Source organism: Triturus cristatus, chromosome 5_2 (assembly GCF_964204655.1).
Source record: "Triturus cristatus chromosome 5_2, aTriCri1.1, whole genome shotgun sequence".
In the NCBI taxonomy this organism is placed as follows: Eukaryota; Metazoa; Chordata; class Amphibia; order Caudata; family Salamandridae; genus Triturus; species Triturus cristatus.
In genome coordinates this window covers 506,544,030-506,567,121 of record NC_140588.1, presented here as the reverse complement: position 1 = coordinate 506,567,121, position 23,092 = coordinate 506,544,030, and the positions used below count along the sequence as shown (strand labels likewise).

General features: G+C 42.5%; 1 protein-coding gene across 3 annotated transcripts in view; it reads left to right on the top strand.

The window, feature by feature from the left end:
- Positions 1 to 23,092, top strand: part of ITPRID1 (ITPR interacting domain containing 1) — a 607,194-nt gene that overhangs the window by 466,371 nt on the left and 117,731 nt on the right. For all 3 annotated transcript variants that reach the window (XM_085607528.1, XM_085607527.1, XM_085607529.1), the window contains one exon: positions 4,227 to 4,771. In XM_085607528.1, the coding sequence (XP_085463654.1) occupies positions 4,227 to 4,771 (545 nt within the window). The remainder of the gene's footprint in view (positions 1 to 4,226; positions 4,772 to 23,092) is intronic.

Sequence of the window (23,092 nt, the reverse complement as noted above, 5' to 3'; positions counted from 1 at the left end):
TAAACAGCTTGCTCAGATAAAAAGGTTCATATGGAATGACTGGTCAGGAAGCCACTTGGGTGACAGGGCAGAAGAGTCTGGCAATGGATATTTTTCATTGAATAAACATGTGAAGATTGCGGGTGAGGATTTGATTAAGATGTGTGGCCAGGCCATACACTCACTCACTAAATTTCTGGCCTCTCAAGCTTTGTAACATTTAGTTTTTACCAAATTCACCACCAACAGTCAGACTGGGCTTACTGGGTGTGTGAAAAACTTTGTCTGATTTTATTAGCAATTGGTTTACAGGTGATTACATCCAACTGGAACTCTACAGAAGATCTCAACATTCAACAAATGTAGCATGTCTTAATCATAGACCTGCTAAAAGTAATCTACATTCTTTTCCATTGTCTGTTGTACAAGATATTCTATGGTCACCTCTCACTACTTATCTTACTGATGCTGCAATCCCTCACACCTCTTGGCCTCTATTAATGATTCTCTTGCCTTCCGTATTATATTGTTACTACAGTATTTACTTATTTATGATATTGTTATTATGACTTTTTGGCTATTTCTAGATATTGATATACGAAAGCTATTGTTTGATGCTCCTCCCTCTTCCCAAGCTGATTTATATATTTCTCAGCACCACAGTAAAAGGTTTTAAATTGTTCAGTTGTTAATATCTATTTGCTAAGTTTTAACAACACTGCCAGACATTTTCTAACGAATCCGGCTCTTCTACCGTCTGTTCTTATAAAAGTGAATCAATTTTACATGTATTGCATTTTGTTTAAACCCTTTGAACTAGAAAGGTATATTTATGCAGTTTACCATTGCTACTTGCCAAAAGTTGGGTCGTTTCTACTTTTCTGAGGATATTCCTAGGGTTTTTGTAAATTTTTAAAATTATTAAATTCTCAGTAATGACTAAGGGCCCGATTACGATCTCGCTCGGAAAGCCCTCCGTACGACTCAGATCCGGAGGGCTTTCCAAGCGTGTCGTGCTCCGGGGCTCCGAGCGACCTAGTATGATGCAAGTACTGCCTCACCGACTAGGGTCGCTCGGAGTCCCATTGAAGTCTATGGGAGCCTGTTGTACATTGCGTACTTAGGATTCTATACAGTAAAAAGGTATGTCACGGAAAAGGGTGCCCCCTGTCGCGTGGACGCCTCGGTGCCTTCTGCACCATGCATGCATGTGTCGGGAGGACCCTTAGGTCCCCCCGTGACTGACTTGTAAGGCTACGGGCGAAGGGGTTCACGCTACGGCCCCCACGAAGTCCACTTCCTGGAGTTTTTTTGAGTCAGAGGCTCCGACTCGATCCGGCTGCTCGACGTGTGAATCGTACTTGGTTGCTCGGAAATCGAACCCATTGTGCTGCAAGAGTCGACCAGGTTGTAGTCGTCTGGAGGGCTTCGCTGACGGGTAAGAGTCGCTCAGAGTGCGAGGCGATATTCACATTGTACCTGCTCGCTCATAACGCGGTACAAGTCGTTCGGAAACCGGGGCTACAAATTGGACTCGCTAGCTACAGATCCCGTTCGTAGCCCTTCTGAGTGCGATCATAATCAGGCCCTAAGAAGTAACTCATTGGAATTTAGCTGGAAAGTCTGGGCAGCCTTTATGTTTATTCTTATAACTATTTAAAGTTTCTTTTTTTGGGCGGTATTATTATTTTTAGTTTCTATCTACCTTTTCTATGATTTTAACAAATGCAATAAAGACATATTGCATATATTTTTATTATGATTATTATGATCATTATTAGTATATTTTTTATTATTATTATTAATGTTGTTATTGCTAGTATGCGTACGAGGTACCATCAGAGATTGCACTTACTTTAAAAAATGCCACGAATGTCCCCATAATAAATTGGAATTTAAGATGTAAATGCACAGATGCTTAAAGAGATGCTCTTGCTACACAGTCTGTACTCTCCATGTAGAGGTTTACCCATGGGGTTGTTAGGGCAATTCTGTCACCTCTTAAATGGCACCAACTAGGAGCACCCCCTCCTGTGTGGGCCACCTCCAGCGGTGAGTCTCCCCTCATTTACATGGATGAATCTCCCGCACAATTTATGGAGCACCTTGTCATAATTCAGGAGTACAAAATGTGTGTCATGTCAAAGTGCATTAAAAAAAAGTCCAACACAAAGGCTCCAGCCTCTTTTCTAATATCCGAGGACATCAGCAGCGGATGAGGCCCAAATATTTAAACTTTTTAGAAAACTACAAAATCCACAGAACCAATAACAGTGGTCTTCTACAACTATCAGCTAAAACCATTTATACTTCAGCAGAAAGTCCCAACTTAACAAAACCAGATGAATCATCCTTACATAGACAACAGTCAGTTGCCCAACCAGGGATATGAAAAGTAACTCATTGTAACACAGAATTTTGTCACAGACATGTTAATTTAATGACCGACTATCACTTTATTTCATTATAACGTTAGACAGAATTTTTAACAACTTTAAATAGATCAAATGTTATGATTTAATAATAAGCTTCAGACAGTCTGGTTCCCATACTCTCTGCTTGTCGTTTCCCATTTTTGATTTTCACTAAGTTATTTTGAAAGAATATCACAAATGTATTTCCTTACAATCATATTGTGTTGGTACACGTACCTTAACTCTTTGTTTCACTTTCTATCTCTTAAATATTTTTGTTTTCCTAATATTTTTTCTGGATTTATTTTCTCCCTGCTTCACTAATGCTATCTTCCATTTCTCATATTCACCAATACATACCACCTCATACATACCAATGCCATCTAGAGAAGTATGTGGGACTTTGCTAACCTGGTACAATGCACATGCTTTCGGAGTATTTTCAGTTAGTGCAATAAAAGGCATCAGTATCTGGAGTATTCAGATTTCTAGACTACACAAGAGGACTTTTAAAATGCTCTTTACGAATTTCTTATGTTCTTAATCTCCTCGAGTGGAAAATCAAATTCTTTACTATAATTTTTTTAAGACAAAGGGCCAGATGCACGAAATAAAATTGTATCCGCAAACGGGTTTGCGATCCATTTGCGCATCGTGACTCTCTAACACATGTATGAATGTTTTGCGACCGCAACACTTGCAAATTACCACCCTCTTGAAGAGGGTGGTAATGCAATCGCAATTTGGAAGTGGTCCACAGGGGACCCCTTCCGCTTTTGTGACTCGCTGTAAAAATATTTTTTAAGGGCAGGCAGTGGTCCTTTGAGGCAGTGGTTCTCTAAGGAAAACAGGCTGCATTTTGTTTTTTTAACTGCTTTATTTAAAAGCAGTCCCAGACATGGTTGTCTTGTGAGCCCAGCAGGCCACCATACCTGGGAGGGCCCAGTCATTCCCAATGGGCTCGCAAATTGCGAGAGGCTCATTAATATTAATGAGCCTTGCAATTTGCGACCCCATTGGGAATCGCAAACAGTGTTAAACACACTGTTGTAAATAGCAAATTGTGACTCTCAAAAGAGTAGCAATTTGCAGGTACAATTTTGTTGGTCGTACATCTAGCCCAAAGTCTTTGCCTACTCATTTGCACAAGAACATGTGCATGTGTAATCAACTGGTTAAAGCTATGGATGGGCTCAGGGAGTCACTGAATAGTGAAATTGAGTTGGATTTTCAGATATACTCATTAAATATATTTGTGAAAAAAATGACATATGATATCTTCTATTAGAGATTCTTTGCATATTTATTGATCATTCTTAAAACCTGATTGTATATTACTAGGTGTTGGCTAATGAAGACCAGCTTTAGTTAGAACTCTTTCAGTCTGTTGCTGACCAGGGCATAAGATGTCTTCACTGACTCTTGATGTATAGATTTGAGTTTTACAAGCAGGAAAATGCTTAATCCACAGCATGAGGGTAGCACAAAATGGTTCAGCGATTACCAAGTTCTCCTTCAACCTAAGTAAATCTAGGCTGAAATGTTTAGGCAACCCGCTGTGATAAAAACAAATGGTGCATGAGCTACGTAGATATTTGGCGTTTTGATCTTTCTACCTAGATAATTAAACAATATTGAAAAATGACCAATAGATATGCTTCATAATTAACACAGAAAACCACAGCAAAAAAATGTAAATTCATTTTCTCAGGTTGCAACAGACTGGTTTATCTACTTATGGGTGTATAGTGCCTCAGATTGCACAATAAAAAACAAATCTGCATATGTGCTTATCTTTGCTTAAACGAATCCCTTTTTCCATCACTAATGCAGGGCGCTTTCGACAGTTGGAGGTCTTGGACCAGGTGACCAGTGCCTTCACTTCACTGTGTGACACAGTTCAAGCCAAGCCTGTTGTGGAGGACTCCGAAGAAACTAAACTTGTAAAAAGGAGAAGGGTCTGCCAGCTACTCAGGAGGGCTTCCCGCCAACAGACCCTCATTCAGGAGAGCGTAATAGGTACAGGAAGGCAAGACTTTGTCAAAGATCCAGAGGAAGCATCTCCCAATGCTGGTAAAGCAGACAGAGGGAAACCAGCAAGGAGGACAAAGAAGAGACTCACTGAAAATTGTCTAGATCTGCTCACTGAGGAGCAGGTTTGCAGTGAGGACAATACAGACTTTTCTTCTCCACTTGTAAGAGCTCCAAAGGGCAGGGCCCCCCTTCCTGTGCACGCTTCCCTGAAACCCTCTCACGTTTCAAAGGAGAGTTCATTAAAAGACAGAGGGCGGAAGAATTCTACAATGATCCTGACCAAAACACTTAAACGTGCTTCGGGATTGCATGACCACCCTACAGATTCTTTTGAAATGGAAGAGGTAAGTGCAGCACGTATTAAGTTTCTGTAGAAGCAGCTTCTCTATAGGGGGGGTGGGCTGGTGGTGGGGCACAAGGAGAGCACCAGCTCTTTTTAACCTGGCCCCCTTGTTCCCCATCATCACAGCTGCTGCATGTACAATTCACAGAAAAAAACACATTGCACATTGCAATTTGTCTATCCACCTTTAATTGCAATAGCAGTGCTTTTTTCTTAAATTGTTTAAGTCTAGCATTTGTGTATATATCTATGCACACATAGATATAATGTCAGATTGAAACATTTTAAGCATACTCACACGTATATTCACAGATAAAACAACATGTGATGTGATAGTGTTGGACTGAGACTCAAGCTCATGTTATAAGCCTATAAAACACTGAAATTGGCCAGTTATAGTTTGGTGACCTCACTATAACTTTTACCCTCAACATGCACTGCTTGTGACCTCACATGTTCACTTCACTCCTGATATGTTAAATGACGTCATTGACACATCACCAATAATATTTCAATAACAGCATTGATTAAATTACTAAATAGATGGTTGGAATATTTATAAACTTCCATGTGAGCTTTTGAACGATGCAAAAGAAATGGGATATTGCAAAGTGAAGCAATTATGATGGCTGGCATTGTCTTTTTAATTGTATTCGCCCAAAGGATGGGTAGATCACTTTGGGAGAGCTGGCGGTTGAATATCATTTAACATTAGACCCTTTGGTCAGGCTAGGAAGGGCTGAAGACTGAGCAAGTGAGGTGCTAGGTGGTCATGGAAGGGTGGGCCAAAGGTCATGCACAGCAAGATTGGCCATATGTGGAGGGTTGAATGCAGGGTCTACCCATAGAGCAAGCTCCCCCTCCAAACTCTATTATGTGTTGGATACAAGGTCTGGGTCAACACTAGGCCTTGCAAATAAACAACTCCCTCTGTGTATGTCCAAATGCTGTGCATGGTGGGGGGTGGCCGCCTGTGAAGGGGTGGCTACAGGCCCTGGCCATAGGTTAACGCCTGTGTCAGATGTGTCCTATGTATGACTGAAGGTCTTGTGCAGTGGAGGTTTGATGCTTGGGGTGGGTTTGGTGCAGAGATTTGCCAGAGTCTGAACACTGAGTCCAAGTAAGATACAATTAAATGGTTACACACCAGACTTCGTAACAATGAGGGAAAAATCTTGGTAATTTTTGGTCCGCATGATAACTCCTTATTCAGGGGGGCAAAATAACATAAATGAATTGTGCAATTACTGGCCGTAATCAATGAGTCCCAGCCCTGGAATTTTGGCACAGGTGCACTGTGCAATTCATATTTGGGCTTTAAATGCAGTAATTCTGAATCCCAGAATTTCTGATCCCTGTAGGACTGGTAATTCCAGGTCCAAAATTCAAGAGCTGCTTTGTTTCAGTTTTGGTTTTATTTATCCCTCCCTCTCTGATTTATTAAACATTGTTTTCGTGCTACCTGAACATTACCCCATCTAGTTGCCCCTTGGGCCGTGGCCTTCTAACAAAATAAACTTCAAAACTGGCACATCTGGTTGTCAACTTTAGCTACAGTTTTACTTGGCCTCAAGGGGCCATTTTTATGGCCTCACACATTAACAGGAAACCACCTGAAGGGGCATCAGCCCTACTTTCATTTCCTTGTATGTTTTAAGGAGGGGCCTGGCTCCTGCTGGTAACCAATGACAATTTGAGACTTTAGAAAATCTTTTACCCTTATTTTATGCTTTAATGTTTCGCACTGCCATTTTAACTTTGTGTTTTTCCATGTAGTGCCACAGACAAGGGAGCATGTCTGTCAGGCACAGCAGCTGCTAGGCTCCATTTCTCATTTTATTAACCCCTTCCTGTGTTCCAAAACATAAGGGTAAGTTTACTATGATTTAGCATCAGGGTTGTGTCACATTTGGGTTGCAAAATCATTTTTGACATTTACTAAGCCACACAAAGTCACTTTGCATGGCTTTGGGTGGTTTAGAAAATGCAAAGGAACGCAACACAGTGCATAGCACTGCCTTGCATTATTTTGTGTTGGGTAATTGTTACATGAGTGGAGCATAGGTGTTGCCATGCGTCCACCCATGTATTTTGCTGCACACCCAGATTTACAAAGACTTGTAAATTCGGGTTTGCACCAAAATGGGGCACCAAATTGAGACAGCCATAACAAGAAGTATTTATTCCTCCTTGTTACTTCCTCTTTGGATTATTTGAGTGCAGGGAGATGTGCCTTCCTGCAGAAAAACAATCCTAACCACAGTGCAGGCACCCTGGCACCGTAGAGCAGTGATGCTTGCATTTTGTGCTTAGCAGCTTCACATGCACAAGTACAGGGAGAGAGCTGAAGGGCATAATATCTCTGAAGATATGGCACTTTATGGCTCTTTCACATTCATGCAGCACTGCAACTTGCCTTTGCTGCATTGCGTTACATACATTCTTGCCCCAGAATGTTTTCTTCCTACTTGAGCGCAATGTGCTCTAGTTGCTCTTCAGGCCATGACCACCTACAAAATTGATGTGACTGTGCGTTTATGAAGTGGGCACACCTATGGCACTCTGAAGGCACCCTAAAGTCAAATCTGTCTCCACCAATTCATGACTTTTCGCACCCAACTCCAAGACCCCTGGTCCTGATTTCATCCACCAAGAACCCCCTAAGAACATCTTAGCCTTGGCACCCTCAAAGGTGTTTTCCCCCTACAAATGTTATCACATCTAGGGCAAGACATATGCTCTATCAGTAATTATTGCTTTAACCCCACACACAGACCTGCAGTTGCAGAGATCTACAGTACACCCTGTAATAACTTTCTGAAAGGGTACCTCACCAATGTGTCCTCCTTACCTAAGCACAGACTTAAAATGTTTTACTTTATTTCCACATATAATACAGAATTTTATTTTCTCACTTAAACGTAGCTGTATAGCGCCGCCATACTGGACTTAGCCACAGCTATTCCCACTAGATATTCCATCGTTCATCTAGGCCGCCCACTTTGTGTGTGGGGGGGTCCGCTGTCCTTTCTGTTCTAAGTTCAAATGCTTCATTTTGAATAAAATCAGCCTGCCTCAGGCAGAAGTCATAAATTCACAATAAAAATCAGACCCTCCTGCTTATTTTCCGTAGCCATCATATTCTGGCCTACGGGCCCCCTTTCATTATTCATCATCTCTTTATTGGAATCACTTATCCCTAACATGTTAAAATGTGCCACAATTGTCATTTATGGGGATTTTAATATTCATATTTTTTTTCTGATTTGATGCAAATGGGCTAGCTTTGGTGGAGGTATGCAAGCCATCAGTTCAAAACAACTTGTCTCGGCCCCTACACACAACACCAGAAATAAGTTAGACCTGATGTTTTCCAACCAACCTTACATAGCTGCAAGACAACCTATCCTCATTGTATACAAAACATTGATGAATGGAATGCTTGAAGTAATCTCAGCCACTGGTAATTACTCAGGCCGTGTCCCAATTAATCTTTATTTTGCACACCATGCCATCTCAGTTTGGACCAGTCATATTTAAATCAGTCTTGACTCTGCTCTAATGGGAACAGTACAGCCTGAACTGCCAAGCCAGGTACTCCCTGAACAGGAACACAAGCAACCCAGGACTGGTTTCTCCCTAATTAGGGCTCATCAGCAAGGTAAAGCATGATTCCAGTAACACAGGACCAACTTCTGGACATACCTGTCCCACTTACGGTGACAAGCGAAAGTATATACAAAAGTGATGGATGGAATCGTTGAATAAATCTCAGCCACTGGTAATTTCTTGAGCTGCGTCCTAATCCAGCGTTACTTTGCACACCATGGACCACGGTTTGGATTTAGTTATATGCAAATCAGTCTTGACCCCTGTTAGAACTGGGTTTCTGGTTGGCATAGGTATGCACCCTGTCCAATCAGGAACCACAATCCTAGTCAAGGTAAGTCACAAACACATCCTTAACTAACCTGTGCTCAACCACTGGTAGCTTGGCACAGGGCTGTCAGGCCTAACCTAAGAGGCAATATGTAAAGTGTTTGTGCAACACTTCAGACAGTAAAGCAGTGGAAAACACCACACAAAAAGATATCAGACCTGGTTAGAAAATAGAGCTTAATTTAATTAACAAAACAAGACCAAAACAACAAATATCCAATAAGTAGAACCGGAGGTATTCATTTTTAAAGCATAAACTGAAATGTAGTGCTTATATATATAAAGCACCAACCGGGTGTATCTGGTTGCGCTATATCGGGTCAAATCCCACTGAAAAGTACCCTGGTTGCGTCGCAGAGGTGCATCGACGATGGTCCACACAGAGAGGGCAATACTTAGGTTCTGTGCTCGCGAAGGTGGTGATGCATCCGCAGTGGGGATGATGCACCACCGTGCAGTGGCGATGCATCGATGTCGATCCTCAAAATGACTGCACTGCATCGATGCGGATCCTCGCAAAGGTGACGATGAATCCGCAGTGGAGGAGATGCGCCTGTTCCGAGCCTTGCGTCAACAGTGATGCATGGATTCTGCTGGAGCAGCCATTTAGACCTACTTTCAAGAGCCCAGGACTGGGTTAGCACCACTTGACAGGGCAGTCTCACAGAGGGCAGAGTCTAGGTTCTGAGGCAGGTGAGTTGGGAGTCTTTTATGTCCCTGAGACTTCAATCAGTAGGCAAGCCAGCAAGCCCTTGCTGTCACTCTGGGTTCAAATGATGTGGGTCCAGTCCTTCTCAGTCAGACCAGAGGGGCAGCAGGTCAGCACAACAAGAAAGCACTTCTTCCAGAGCAGCAGTCCAGCAGAATGACAGTACTACAGCAGCACAGCAGTCCTTCCTGGCAGAGACTTCACAGGCCCAGAAGTGTACTTAAGTGGTAGGGTCAGAAATCTAGTTCTTATACTTAGTTGGGCCTTTGAAGTGGGGAAAACTTCAAAGAGATGACTTTGAAGAGCAGAGAGTTCCTGTGCCCACTCCACACATAATAATACAACAATGGCAGCAAAAGTAAGCTTTTCCCTGATTGAAGTGAGCCCCCAGTCTGACAAAGAGAAAGTATGCCATCCATATATGATATCCAAGCTTTGGAAAACAATTAGCATGTAAAGCCCTCCCAAATCAGACATCAGCAGTGGCAGTTAGGAAAGCACAATTGTGAAACAATCACCGGCAAAGTCCACCCAGATATTACTTGAGTGGAACTGCAGATCAAGTTCCATGTAGGGTCAGCTATAGAAGTAGTATGAGCACTAACAATCAAGAAAAGGCAAGAATAATACTATCATAGAATAGCATGCATGCAGATCCCTCATGAGCAACATCAGTGATAAAAGTGCACCATCAAAGCAATCCAGATGTATGGTCCAACCAGATCTGATGTGAGAAATAACATTAACAAGAGTGGAATAGCAGAACCAATTATCCTGTAGGATCAACCCAAATATGACATGATCACAGCAATACAACAATCACTACATAATGGCATAGTCACAAAGGCATTTTAAGAGTGTGTAAAAGACAATTGTGTAGTTCTCTTTTACATTCTTTAACAAGCTTCAAAACATCTAAAATGGGACTAAATGTGATTTTTATGAAAAGTTCATATCAATTAGTGCAAATAAAAAGGACTGTGCCCTGTTTGTACTTTTACTAACAAAGAGTTGGATGTTTCTGGCCAATTTACAGATGCATGTAAAAGTATGTAAACGAGTACTTGTGGAGTATGTTTGTACAATGAAAGTGGTACTTAGCATCAGGTCCAAACAACAAAAACACTTGCACTTACATCAGATGCTCTTAACTACAGGACTGTTGGATGATGAGGTATTCTTCATACCCACCATGCAAGTTAGTCTTTCCAGTAGAGTAAAGGTTGCAGGGATGAGATTAAACAAAATCTACCTAAACAAAAGATGCATTAAAGACCCGGTCAGAAGAGGAAACCTTTTAGTGGGATGGAGTCCGGAGAATGGGGTGCAGGACAGGAAAAGTGAAATGAAAGTGAGTACATGGGTGCAAAATGGGGAGTGAGACATAAAGGGGCAGTCAGCAGTCAAATGGAGGAAAACTCAGAAAGAAAGACAGTGTAGGTCATTTTGGGAGCAGGAGCCTTTCAGAGAGCCGCCAGGAACAAGAAAGGGTGCAACTAAGGTTGGCCAGGGTTCTCCATTAAGTGACCACCGAATTGAGATTAACAACCCTGAGGAACAATCCATGAGAGGAAGAAGTTGGGGGAAGGTATGGAGAGAAGTTGCTACAAAAGTGAAAAATAACAAAGATCATTAGAAAGGAAAGAAGGATGCAGACAATTAGGTTGGGGGACATGAAGAATGTGAACCATAGGAGCCGCTTTGATACTGATGAGCCTCCAAAACACTGAATGGAAGTAAGCTGTTTGATGGGCCACAGGGGAACATAGAGGCATCTGTCCCAGGAGATATGGGACAGAAGGGAGGCAGGCCATGGGAACACAGTTAGGAATGGGAGCGAATCAAAACATGTTATGGAAACGGATATCGTGACATTAACTGGGCCACAGGGAGCCTACAAGAGGCATGCTTAGGAGGAAATCTGGTTTGGGACCAAGTCAGGAGTGGGAAAAATAATGGAAAGGTTAGTACCGAAAATTATAGGAGTGATGGAGGAGTCTACAAAAGGCATGCCTAGGAAGTTCAGAAAGAGATACATTTGTTGTCGAGTTAGGAAGAGTGAGGGAGCAAACATAACCTGGAAAGGGGAGAATGTTTTCTAGCTCTGCCTCTGCAGTTGGCTCCTTCACCACCAATACCATTTCCACTACCATCCGCATTGCCATTGCCTCCATTACTACCTCTAATAAATTTACTATTAACGCAGATGCAGAGTAGACCACAGAGTACTCTGTTGGCCAAACTCTAAGTCAGGCCCAAAGTCATTAGTTAAGAAGTGCATTCATGGCAATTGTGTGGCACTTTGGTCTCTTGAACTAGATTTCAACCATGGGGTGCAGCTGTGTGACATTAGAAAACACACTGGGTATTACAGAAAATAAAATATATACAGGAATTCATGAATTAGTAAAATTTCTAAAACACACTAATACTTAGACTTGTTCCTTAAAGGAGTTGAAACAGGGGCAGCTGGTTAGATGTGTTAAAGAGCTGTGTTTTAAGACGTTTGAAACAAGGAGTGAAATAACCCAACTTTCCAAATGTTGGAGAAGGATATTCTAAGCCTTTGAAGTAACAACTGAAATGGTATAGACACCCATCTGAGCTCAGTGTGCTCATGGATAACCAAACGATTGCCCAGATGAACAAAGGGCCGGGTTTGGTAAATATCAATGGAAGTGATTTTGACTAGACCTTTGTTGTGAAAGGCCAAATAACACATACACAAGGATTTGCAGAGTGAGTGTTTCACTACAGGAAGCCAGTGAAGAGAGGCCAAGAGAGAAGAAATGTAAGAACACCTGCTTAGCACCAGACTTATAAGTTGTAGTTTTTAGAGAATGTATTATGGCCGACCTTGGTGTAAGGAATTGCAGGAGACTATGTAAAACAGAGTGATAGACTTCACAAGACTTTTACAGTAGAAAGAGGGAAGGAGATGTAATATTTTCTGAATTTCCTTGAGAAGATAAAGAAATAGCAATCAGTTTGCGGATGTGATCATTAAAGGATAAGATTGAACCGAAAATGAAGCACAGGTTATGAGAGATGGTTACTTACTTAGGGAGTGGGCTAAAATTGGGTCAAGATTGCCAGGCCACCAATCACTAGTCTAGGTTTTGTGCCAGAAAGTTGTGGATGTTAATATCATTGTATAACAATATCATATCCAAAATATTAACTACCACAATTTTAAGTTGAACTTGCTGTTTGGATTTCTAGGTAGTGTTTTGTAAAGACTTTTAAGATATGCACCATAGCGATTCTAATCTTTTTCAGTTCTGGTATGCTTCAGCTAGCTGCAGTCTCCACTAAGGAGCCGTGATAGCATCCAGTGAAATCAGAAGCCATTTTTAGAAATTGGCTAAACTAGCATCGATTTCCATCTCCAAAATAGCAGTAGTCTCTTTGTGAATTAGACTTAGATTTTCCTTAACTTCCTATGTCCAGGCTGTTCCCAAAACAGGTGAGGATTTAGGTGGTAAGTTGGAGGTTTTGGGGAAGACAAGAAAACATTACATTTCAAAATAGTTCTTCAATGGAAGTGCAACAGTAGGCTTCATGTTGGAAAATGAAAGTCAACCAGTAACATGTGAAGGTTCTAACATTTTTAGAGGAAGATTCATGAAGAACCATATTTCCAAATATTAAAGTCACCAAGAACAAGATGTTTGGTGCTTTGGAAGGAGATTGATGACATAGTGTCTGGAAAAGGTGGCATGGCTTGCTTGGGTGGGATGGTAAACCAGAAGGCATATGTCTACGTCAGCCTTAGGATGGTATTTCCCCAAACATGTTTCCTTCTCCTATCCCATTTTTGTTGGCCTTAGGACTCTGTGCACTCTACCCTTTCCAACCAGTGCTAAAGTGCTTGTGCTCACTCCCTAAAACATGGTAAAATTGGCTTACAACTGATTGCCACATTTATTTTGCTTATATGTCCCTAGTAAAGTGGCATACCATATAACCAGGGCTGGTCAATGAAATGCTACTAGTGGGCCTGTATTATGTATTGTGCCACCCACTGAAGTAGTCCCTTAAAGCATGTCTGAGGCCTGTCAATGCAGCCTGTGTGCAGTTTAACAGCTAATTTGACTTGGCAAAATAAATCTTTTGCCAAGCCTAAAACTCCATTTTGATACACATACATCACTCATAAGTAGGCCCTAAATGGCCCATACCGCAGGGTGCATTGTATTAAAAAATATATATAAATGTACTTTTACATTTTACATGTGTTTGTAGTGAAAAGTTCACAACATTTGTATTCACTACTGTGAGGCCTTCCCCTTTCATTGGATAACATCAGGTTACCTTATTACATTTATTATGGGATAACTTTTGTTTCAGAGCAGGTCAAAACATCATGTTTGGTGTCTAAGAAATTGTCAATTAAAATCCTCTTTTATGGTAAAGTTAGAATTTACATCACAATTCTGAAACTGACACTTTTAGAATGTTGGCCTTTTCTTGTCCTAACCATTTTGTGCCTGCAGCCTGATCCTGAGTCAAATGACTACAGTGAAGTTGCCCTTTGTGCATTCCTTCCAGACAGCCACACAATTGTGGAACTAGGTGTTGCCAGGATGAGCCACCCTACCATTATGAGGGGGCGGAGCTCTGCACAGCCCCACTTGCACTTCAAACAGCTGTCTCAGCCAACACACAATGAAATTCATGAGCAGGGAGGCAGGAAATTCAAGACACTTTTCTTGGGGGGGGGAGGGGGAGAGGGGAGGGGTGTGAACTCCAGAAGTTTATTTCACTTCAAAGCTGGCACCAGGTATATCATTAGGACGGGGGTGGGAACTTCAGAAGTTTCTTTCACTTCAAAGCTGGCACCAGGTATGAAATTAGGACATTCAGACTCACCCTTCAGTTCATATCTGGACCTATGGAGGACTCTCAGAGGACTACCCTGCTATTTGAGACCTGCTTTTCTGCTTGAACCCAGGGCTTCCAGTGACTCCAAGGGCTAGCAGGCTGGCCTCCTATTCAGAGCCTCACAGAAAAGGTTCCAACCATTTTTGACCAGAACCTAGACCCAACATGAGAGAGTCCTGGCCGTCCAAGTGGTTCTCCTTCAGTCCCAGACCCTTGGAAGTGGTGCTAAAGTTGCCCAGATAGCCCAAATCCAAAACTTTGGAGCAGCAAATCCTGGTCAGGGACTCCTCGCAGTGTATTCAAAACGCGCTCCATCATCATCAGCCAAAGCTTTCGACTTTGCCCCAGTTTACCATAACTGACTTTCCACGGTTAGCGCTTTGATCTTTTAGGCTCTATTTTTCACTTTAAACTTTGAAAATTCAGAACTCAGGTTCTACTGATTGGATTTTTTCATGTCAGTTAATTAATTACGTTTTATTAAATGTTTCTAAAATGGTGTGGGAGTTTTCTTGTGTTGTATTTCCACGTTATTGCTCTTTGAGTGCTGTATAAATACTTTACACATTGCCTCTAAATTAAGCCTGACTGTTTTTGTGCCAAGCTGCCAGAGGGTTAAGCACAGGTTAATTTAAAGACCTTTTTGGTTCACCTTGACAAGGATTGTGGCTGTTGCTTGAGAAGGGCTCACATCCCCCTCGGCCAATAACCCAATTTCCCACATGTAGCCTAGGCAATATCTGCACCTAAAGAGCCCCTGTTGCAACTATAATATATAACTTTAATCTAAAATAAGATTGGGTTTGATGGCAATGTTTAAAGAGTGACCAGGCACTAATCATCATCTAGGCTAGTAGAGGATTCCATATTTTTTGCAGCCAATAAAGGGAGGGATGGAGGGTGCAGTAAATCTTTGGAGGAATGTTAGCTGGTTTTACCTTACTGGCTTGGGCATCCCAAAGCACCAGGATAAGTTACTGTTGGGTGGGATGATTTGGGAGGTAAAGCAGCAAGGGGAGAGTTTGGCACCCTATACCTGGACAATGCCTGGGTGCCCACAGACAGGATTGCCTTCAGCATTCCTGTGTTCAAATCAGCAGTATGCAATTCACAACAAGTATTTCCATGGGCGTTTCCAGATGCCCAGGGAACCAAATGGGAGTAGCACGAACCCAAAGGAAGAAAAACAGGAACCCAGCATGTACAGTGAAACAACACGAAAATAAATCAGGAATTTCCATATTTAAAAATTGAAAAGCAAATTCGATAAACATTTTGGGCCATGGGAAGAAATTCAGAATCAGCACAAAATCCATGCATATTTAATACAGAGAGTTTAAGAGAGAATATGTTCCCAAGGCAAGGCTGCTCTATGCAATAAACAACTGCAGTTGATTTATGGGACCGACATTAAAATCAGAATATGACATATTTGATGCTCACCAGTGTCAGGCAATAATATTTAGATGCAAATAAAAGCTGCTGTTCATGGGCGTGAGAACCATAGGATAGCAACAGCAAAGCATGTACTTAGTGAACATCCTCTACACAGCAGAAACCAATCTAGCCTGATTCAGGAGTGTTGCACTGTTGTAAATGCCAGCATCTAAATATCACAGTGCTATTAATAAGACCAGACTGAGCTTAGGTGTGACGATGATGAATGGCCATGGGGAATTTGAGAGCCATAAACTTCCCTATTTTCTCACATGGCAGAAATTGGCAGCAGTGTAATTTTCTGCAAATATCTTGGAAATGAATCTGACAGAGTAGAAGGCTGGTCTCCCTCTTGCCACACAGGCTTTGTTTCGGTATGATTGAGGGTAAAATAAAGAATCTCAGTTCCACCAGGATGTTGAAAGAGCATGTTTGCAGATTGGGATTTTACTGGTGACTGCACTAGATAGAGCTGGGGCTGAGATCTGATTTTATTTTATTTCAGTAACGTTTGTAGTTTTTAATTTGAGAATCATGAGTTGAATGTTCTTCCATTTGGAAGTATAGGTATTAAAAAGGGACCACGACAGCCTTGGACACTGAAGCATTGTAAGTCTATGGATCATGTTCATGTTGATCCTTCTTGTCCATTTTAGTGAACATTGAAAGGTCACACTTGTGACTTTGCCGCAAAGCTTTGTGCTGGAACATCATGACTGTGACAGCAGAAACCAAATAGCAGTCTATTATTCCTGCTTGTAGTTATCACCCTGCAGCTGCGAGTATATTCAGTTTTGTTAGTGAACACTTTCCATGCGGTTTTTTCTATCAGCCTTTGGGAGCTCATTGATATCCATGTCTCCAGTAGTCAGAAGATGCTTCCATTCAGGAGGCATTTATACATTAGAGGACGGGGTCTGTCATAATGCTTAGCTCCAGGGAGCAATCATTGAATTTGCTACAATATTACTGCAACAAGTAAACAATTGTCGCTTGTATAATCTTTTTACATGTTGTTCAACATACAGTAAAAATGGCTATTTGGAATCTTCCCCACTGGACGCACTGCTGTTGGAGTGCGAAAGGCACGGTTTTTTAGACCAAGATGGGCAGTGCGTTGGTGGTACTGCAATGTCCTCCTCATCTTCCTCTTTCCAATAGATTTGTTAGTTGAACTTTAACTACATGAGATTTGTGTCCTTTGGATGGAGCTCTACAGTGCAACTTACTTCATCAGTCACTATGTTAAGAGCTGTGTGGAGAGCAACACTAGACCAGCCAGGAATTTGCCCAGACACATCTCAATCATGTCTCTTCACTTAGAGCCAGTGGCGGCTGGCATAGGTAAGCGTGGTGATCCAGTGGGGCGGAGCAGGGCGCGGCAGGGGGGAAGCCGACAGACGACGGAATAGGTGTTATTTAATTATACCTATTCTGTCATCTGTCGACTTACTGCCTGCCCCGCCCCAACGCGTTTACCTGTGCCGGCCGCCGCTGCTTAGTATCCACTGATGATTGTACTCTAGAGACAATATGGATGTTACAATAGGTGGGGTTCAGAAAGGTTGCAACTCTGTCTATCAAAGGGTGCATCAGTAAAAGGACCAGACATAATTATCATTTGTATGATGTACCACTGCCTCATATGTGGCCTGTTAGTGATGTGGATTGTCTGAAATGCATGTTGCTGTATTGGAGTTAAATGTGTGAAATCTGCATGACCACATGGATTTGTGTGATGTGTACTGCCCCCTTCAGCATTTTTCTGGCATGGCATTGAAGCAGGAATGGGTTTGAAGAAGTGGGCATTGATGTTAGTGGCTTATGCATTGTCTGCTCAATGAGACTGATCTTAATTGAATTGACTCTAATGTAGCAAGTGTTTGGTTCCGGCCTGCTTCTTGATGGTGACTGAGGGTCCAGTGCGCTCAATTTGAAAAGGTGGCATTAATTATTGTGACATTTTGAGAGGTGTCACTTTTGATAGAACAATGCAAGGCAAATATAGGTGCAAACATTTGGGTAACATGAACAGAGGTATGTGTAGAGCTGTCGATACTCTATGCATGATGTTGATAATATGTTGCCAGTTGGTTCTGCTTTGGTGCTCTGGAGGTTGTAACATTTTGAAATTATTTTCAGAAGGAGATGCGTGTTGGACGAGATAAAAACAATGTTGTGTTGAATGTTGAGTCTGTCAGCTTTTTAAGCTGTGGTCATTGTGAAGTGAAAGATACATTTTTAGGGGTTCCCTATGGATATGTGGGGACATGTTGTGGAAAAAGATCACTGAAGTGGGATTATCAAAAAGGAAATAAGGAAGAAAGGTGGAAAGACAAAAGGAAGGATCTATAAGCAGGGTTTCCAGTGGCATGTTGTGCCAGCCAACAGCGTTGCACCCTTTGTGCCACTGGACTAACTACCAGCACTTAGTAGGGTAGAAGGAAGGAAACCTATTTGTGTAGATTCTCTAAGCTACAGTGTGTTTTCACAAAAGAAAATAAGAATGACCCTGATGCGGAGGGAGATTCCCCCCATGCTCTTGTGGGTTCTTTTATCTTCTCCCTTCCTTTGCCCACCATGTACGACATGACATTCTAGAGCAAGGAAAACGAGTGAAGGTCACCCAGCTCCTCTAAATAGGGTGGGATACACACCACTGTCACCTGGCAGTCCAAAGGTAGTTCTCAGAGGGCGCGCTTCAGGACTGCGTGTTGCAAAACCTGAATAGACCCATACCGCCTCCTGGCAGTGTCTGGGGCGGGAGTCAAATGCAAGGGAGCAAATGGTACATTGCATAAAAAATATTCCGCAAAATTCATGATGTGGGGGGAAACAAAAGGGAATTTGGCAGCATGGTACCTATTGCATGGGTCTAGAAATTGCAGTCTTCCTTTAATTTTTTTTACTAGACATTGTAGTGCTTTAATGTATGTTTCTACGGCTGAATAGCAGTGCGTGCGGGAGCACGCCAAAACTGCTATCCTTTGATAACTTAGAGTGACGTCAGGCCTTGACTTGTGTGCTGTGGTGCCTTGCATGGCTGTCGTCCTTCAGCGCATTGTCTTTTCGAAGTCATAGTTCTAAAAACTGTTTTGTGTTGTCCGACGGACAGAACATGTACCACAGAGTAAACTACAAGCCCCATCATCCAGAAGAAGGCTGATCGCGCATCACAGCTGCTGGGTTTGAAACAGTTGTTACTCCCGATTGGCAAATTGAATTTACATGTATGTCCCTAGTGAAATGATACCACGTGTACCGCGGGCCTGTAAATTAAATGCTACTTGTGGACCTGCAGCAAGGATTGAGCCGTCCACTTAAGCAGCCTTTTAAACATGTTTAACGGCCTGTTTTTCAGTCTGTTTGCGCAGTTTTGAACTGCCATTTTGACCTGGCAAGATGCTAGGCCCAAACCTCCATTTTTAATACATATAGGTCACCCCCTAGGGTAGACCCTACACATCCCACAGTGCAGAGTGCTGTGTATTTAAAAAGGTTGACATGTACTTTTACGTTTTACATGTCCTGAAAGTGAAAAATCTTGAATTCGTTTTTTACTACTTTGAGGCCTACCTCTCGCATAGGATAACATTGGGTTAACTTATTCCATTTAATAATTGATACATTTAATTTGGAAGCAGGAAGGAATGTCAAGTTTGGCGTCTAAAGAAATGTACTTTGATGCCCTCTTTAATGGTAAAGTATGATTTTTTTGTCCTTCCCATTTGGTGTCTGCTACCTGTATCCTCAGTTACATGACTAGGTGTAACTGACAATTGGCCATTGTGTATTGATCCCAGACAGTAAGACAAAGGGGAACAGGATGGGTCATCTCTGACTTGATGAGGGAGAAGGGGCTGTCGCCAACCACACTTGCATATCAAAAGGACTCTGCCTGAGCACTTTCACAAAGGGTTTGACACTGGTCTTTTGTGACCTCATGCAAGCTGAGGCAGGACATTTCAAGCACTTCTGTGGGTGCAGGGTAAAAACCTTAGAAGCTTCCCCTACTTCAAAGGTGGCTCCAAGTATAAACATTGGACCCTCAAACTCAAATCTTCAGTACACCTCTGGACCTGTATAAGACACAGAAGGGCTGCTGTGCTGCTATGCAAGATGGACTGCTACTTTCTTTGACCTTCTTGCGTCGCTGAAGGACTGGACTTGCTTCTTGAACCCAGGACCACCAGAGTGACTCCAAGGGACAGTTGGCTGGCTTCCTGTTCGGAATCTTCAGGATGGAGCAAGTTCCAACCACCTTGAACCCAGTCCTGGACTCAGACTGCTGTGTTTTGTCCCTCAAGCGGGGCCACCCCAGTCCTGGACCTTTGGAATTGGACCTGAAAGTGCTCTGTCAGCCCAGCTGTGGTGCTGTGGGCAGAACCAATGCAGTGCAATCCATATCCTTGCAGCTGCATTCAAGAACTACCGCTGCACGTGGCATTCCCAAAGCAGGACTCCACATCGCAGCCCATAGTCTCCTCTGAAGTTCTTCTGCACAAAGTATCTTCAGTGTAGGTCTTCGCATCACAAGACCCTTGTTGATGGCATCCTCAAAGGCAAAGCAGGGCTCTGCATTGCAATCCCTGCAAATTCTTCGTAATCAGCCGGTGCGTGACAAATCTTTGACACAGAACTTCACATCGTAAACCCCTCATTGACAGCATCTAAAACGATAACTCAGGACGCCACATCGCAAGCCCCTCGTCAACAGCACCTTCGATGATGATGCAGGTTCTCACATCACAGCCTCTCGGGTCCTTTGGACTGCCCCTTTGTGGCACATCCTTAACGTGGGAGCTTGCAACGCTCCGCAACCAGGATTTAAGGTACTCTTGTTAAGCAGGACTAACTGCCTCCCTGTATTCATCCCGCGCTCCATCTCACTCAGCCTGAACTTGTGGCTTTGTCCCGGTCCGGTGGCAGATAACCAAAGTTGGCGCTTTGTGCCTCTAAGAACTGTTCCACTTAAATCTTTAGAATTGCATATATCCGGTTCTACCGGGTGGATTTTTGTCATTTTGGTCTCAAATAATTTATTACATTTTACCCAATTTTACTGAATTAGTGAAGGGTTTGTCATGTGTGTGCCTCTAAGTTAAGCCTGACTGCTATGTTTAGGTTAAGCACAGGTTAATTTGGGGTTTCTATTTGTTTCACCCTGACAGAGATTGTTGTTCCTGCTTCAGTAGGGTTTTATCCCCCTCACTCAGTAGCCCAATGTCCAACAAACATGTCACTTCTTTTCAAAACATTTTCTTAAATAACATAAAAATGGTAATACACATGAGTTTTGAATGCAACATGAAGTCTGTATTATTCGACAAACCAGACAAATTTAAATGAGCCATACAGAGATCGTAGGCAAAACCTTTAAATGCTTTCTCTAACCAGATGCTACAAGCAAAATAAGGACTAAAATAAAGAAAATAGAATGTTACACACTACATTTTGAACAAAGAAGAAACAATTATCCTTTTTAAGGACAAGGAGCTATCTACACAAGCCCAACTCCTTTTTGCCATCCAGAGTGCATTTCCAGAAACCTTTCTCTGAAAATGAAACTTGATTAATCAAAGGACTGCAGGAGACACAAACATATTTAGTGCACTTATTGGCATTGCTACAGCCTTTAACAAGGTGGATAGAGGTCGGTTCTAATTTAAATTAGCAGCCTTGGACATACCACCAAACCTTCTGACTGCCATCATAAGCCTTTGCTCAAACAAATAGTTAAAGGTGAGAGTCTCCAGCAAATGGTTTACTCTGGCGAATATCTACACCAGTAGAGGTTTGAGTCAAGGTCACATCTTGGCCCCTTTACCTTTTAATCTATACTTGGCAGATCTGTAGGCAATTTGAGCACAGCCAAAACTTTTCCACCAAAGATTGGTGGAACCATCATACATCATTTGCAGTATGCTGACGATACTATCTTACTGGAAATAACTGCAATTGCGTTACGACCTCTGACCTTGTTGGCAGAATACTGTGAAGACAACAAGCTCAGCATTAATCTGTCCAAAACCAAGATATTAGTCTTTGGAGAAAAAATAAAGTTTGGTGCATGGTTTATGAATGACCTGAAAATGTAAAGAGTCCATACAATCAAATGCGTATGTGTATGGCCGTGGTCATCCAGCTTCACAGCTTGAGTAGCTCACAACCACTGAAAACACGCTTCCTATCACATTTCAGTGTCTCTTTAACAACCCTACAGACTTGCTTGCAGTTAGCAAAGTAATCAAAAGCAGATTGATGCCTACCCTGACATATGGATCCTTTATTTACAAAATGCGCCTAATATCTTGGTTAGATCTTGCACAGTGCCGTTGCTACAGACGTCTTTTCTGACTGCCGTCATGCACGGCTCAAGATCAAATTCAACTTGAGCTCAACCTGACCCATCAGTACTAAACTAGTTATGCACGCTTTCTTACACTCTCTCTCTCTCTGTGCTGAATTGAAAATGCTAAATTGAAAATCGACGAACTTGGTTCTATTAGGCAGCTCTTATGGACTGGAATACAAGATAAGATATCAAATCATGTACAATGTCTATCAGGCTGTGGTTGAGGGGCTCATAGCTAGACACTTTATGCAATCCTCACTTCCACCGAAAAGGCCAGCAAAATACTCTTGAAACAGGCAAGGCTGCTATTGCGCACGACAATTGGAAGGTCATCAGGGCAAGAGCTCATGCTATACCGACCATGGACCTCAGGTCACCCGGCTAGAGCTCATACTATACTGACCATGGACCACAGGTCATCAGAGCTAGAGCTCATGCTATACCGTACATGGACCTCAGGCCATCAGGGCTAGAGCTCATGCTGTACCGACCACGGACCTCAGGTCATCTAGGCTAGAGCTCATGCTGTACCACCCATGGACCTCAGGTCATCTGGGCTAGAGCTCATGCTGTACTGAACATGGACCTCAGGTCATCTGGGCTAGAGCTCATGCTGTACCGACCACGGACCTCAGGTCATCTAGGCTAGAGCTCATGCTGTACTGAACATGGACCTCAGGTCATCAGGGCTGGAGCTCTATCAGACAATAACTTTGCCAGCATATTTATCTCGCCCATCTAAATTGCTCTTAAAAGCCCAACTTCTTCACCTACTACTCAGCCTGATTCCATTGAATACATATAAGTAAGGAGGTTTGACAGGAACTCAGGAAGCTCTATGCAGGGACTGTTGTTTATCATCAGAGACCCTCGGGCACATCATCGGTGTGGGCACTGATCTCACTGCCCCAAGGTGGTTCTGGCTAGCACCAGTCTTCAGACGACTGAATATTAGAACTTTTAAAACTGTGGTGGAGGAATGCTTAAAGGGGGACTTC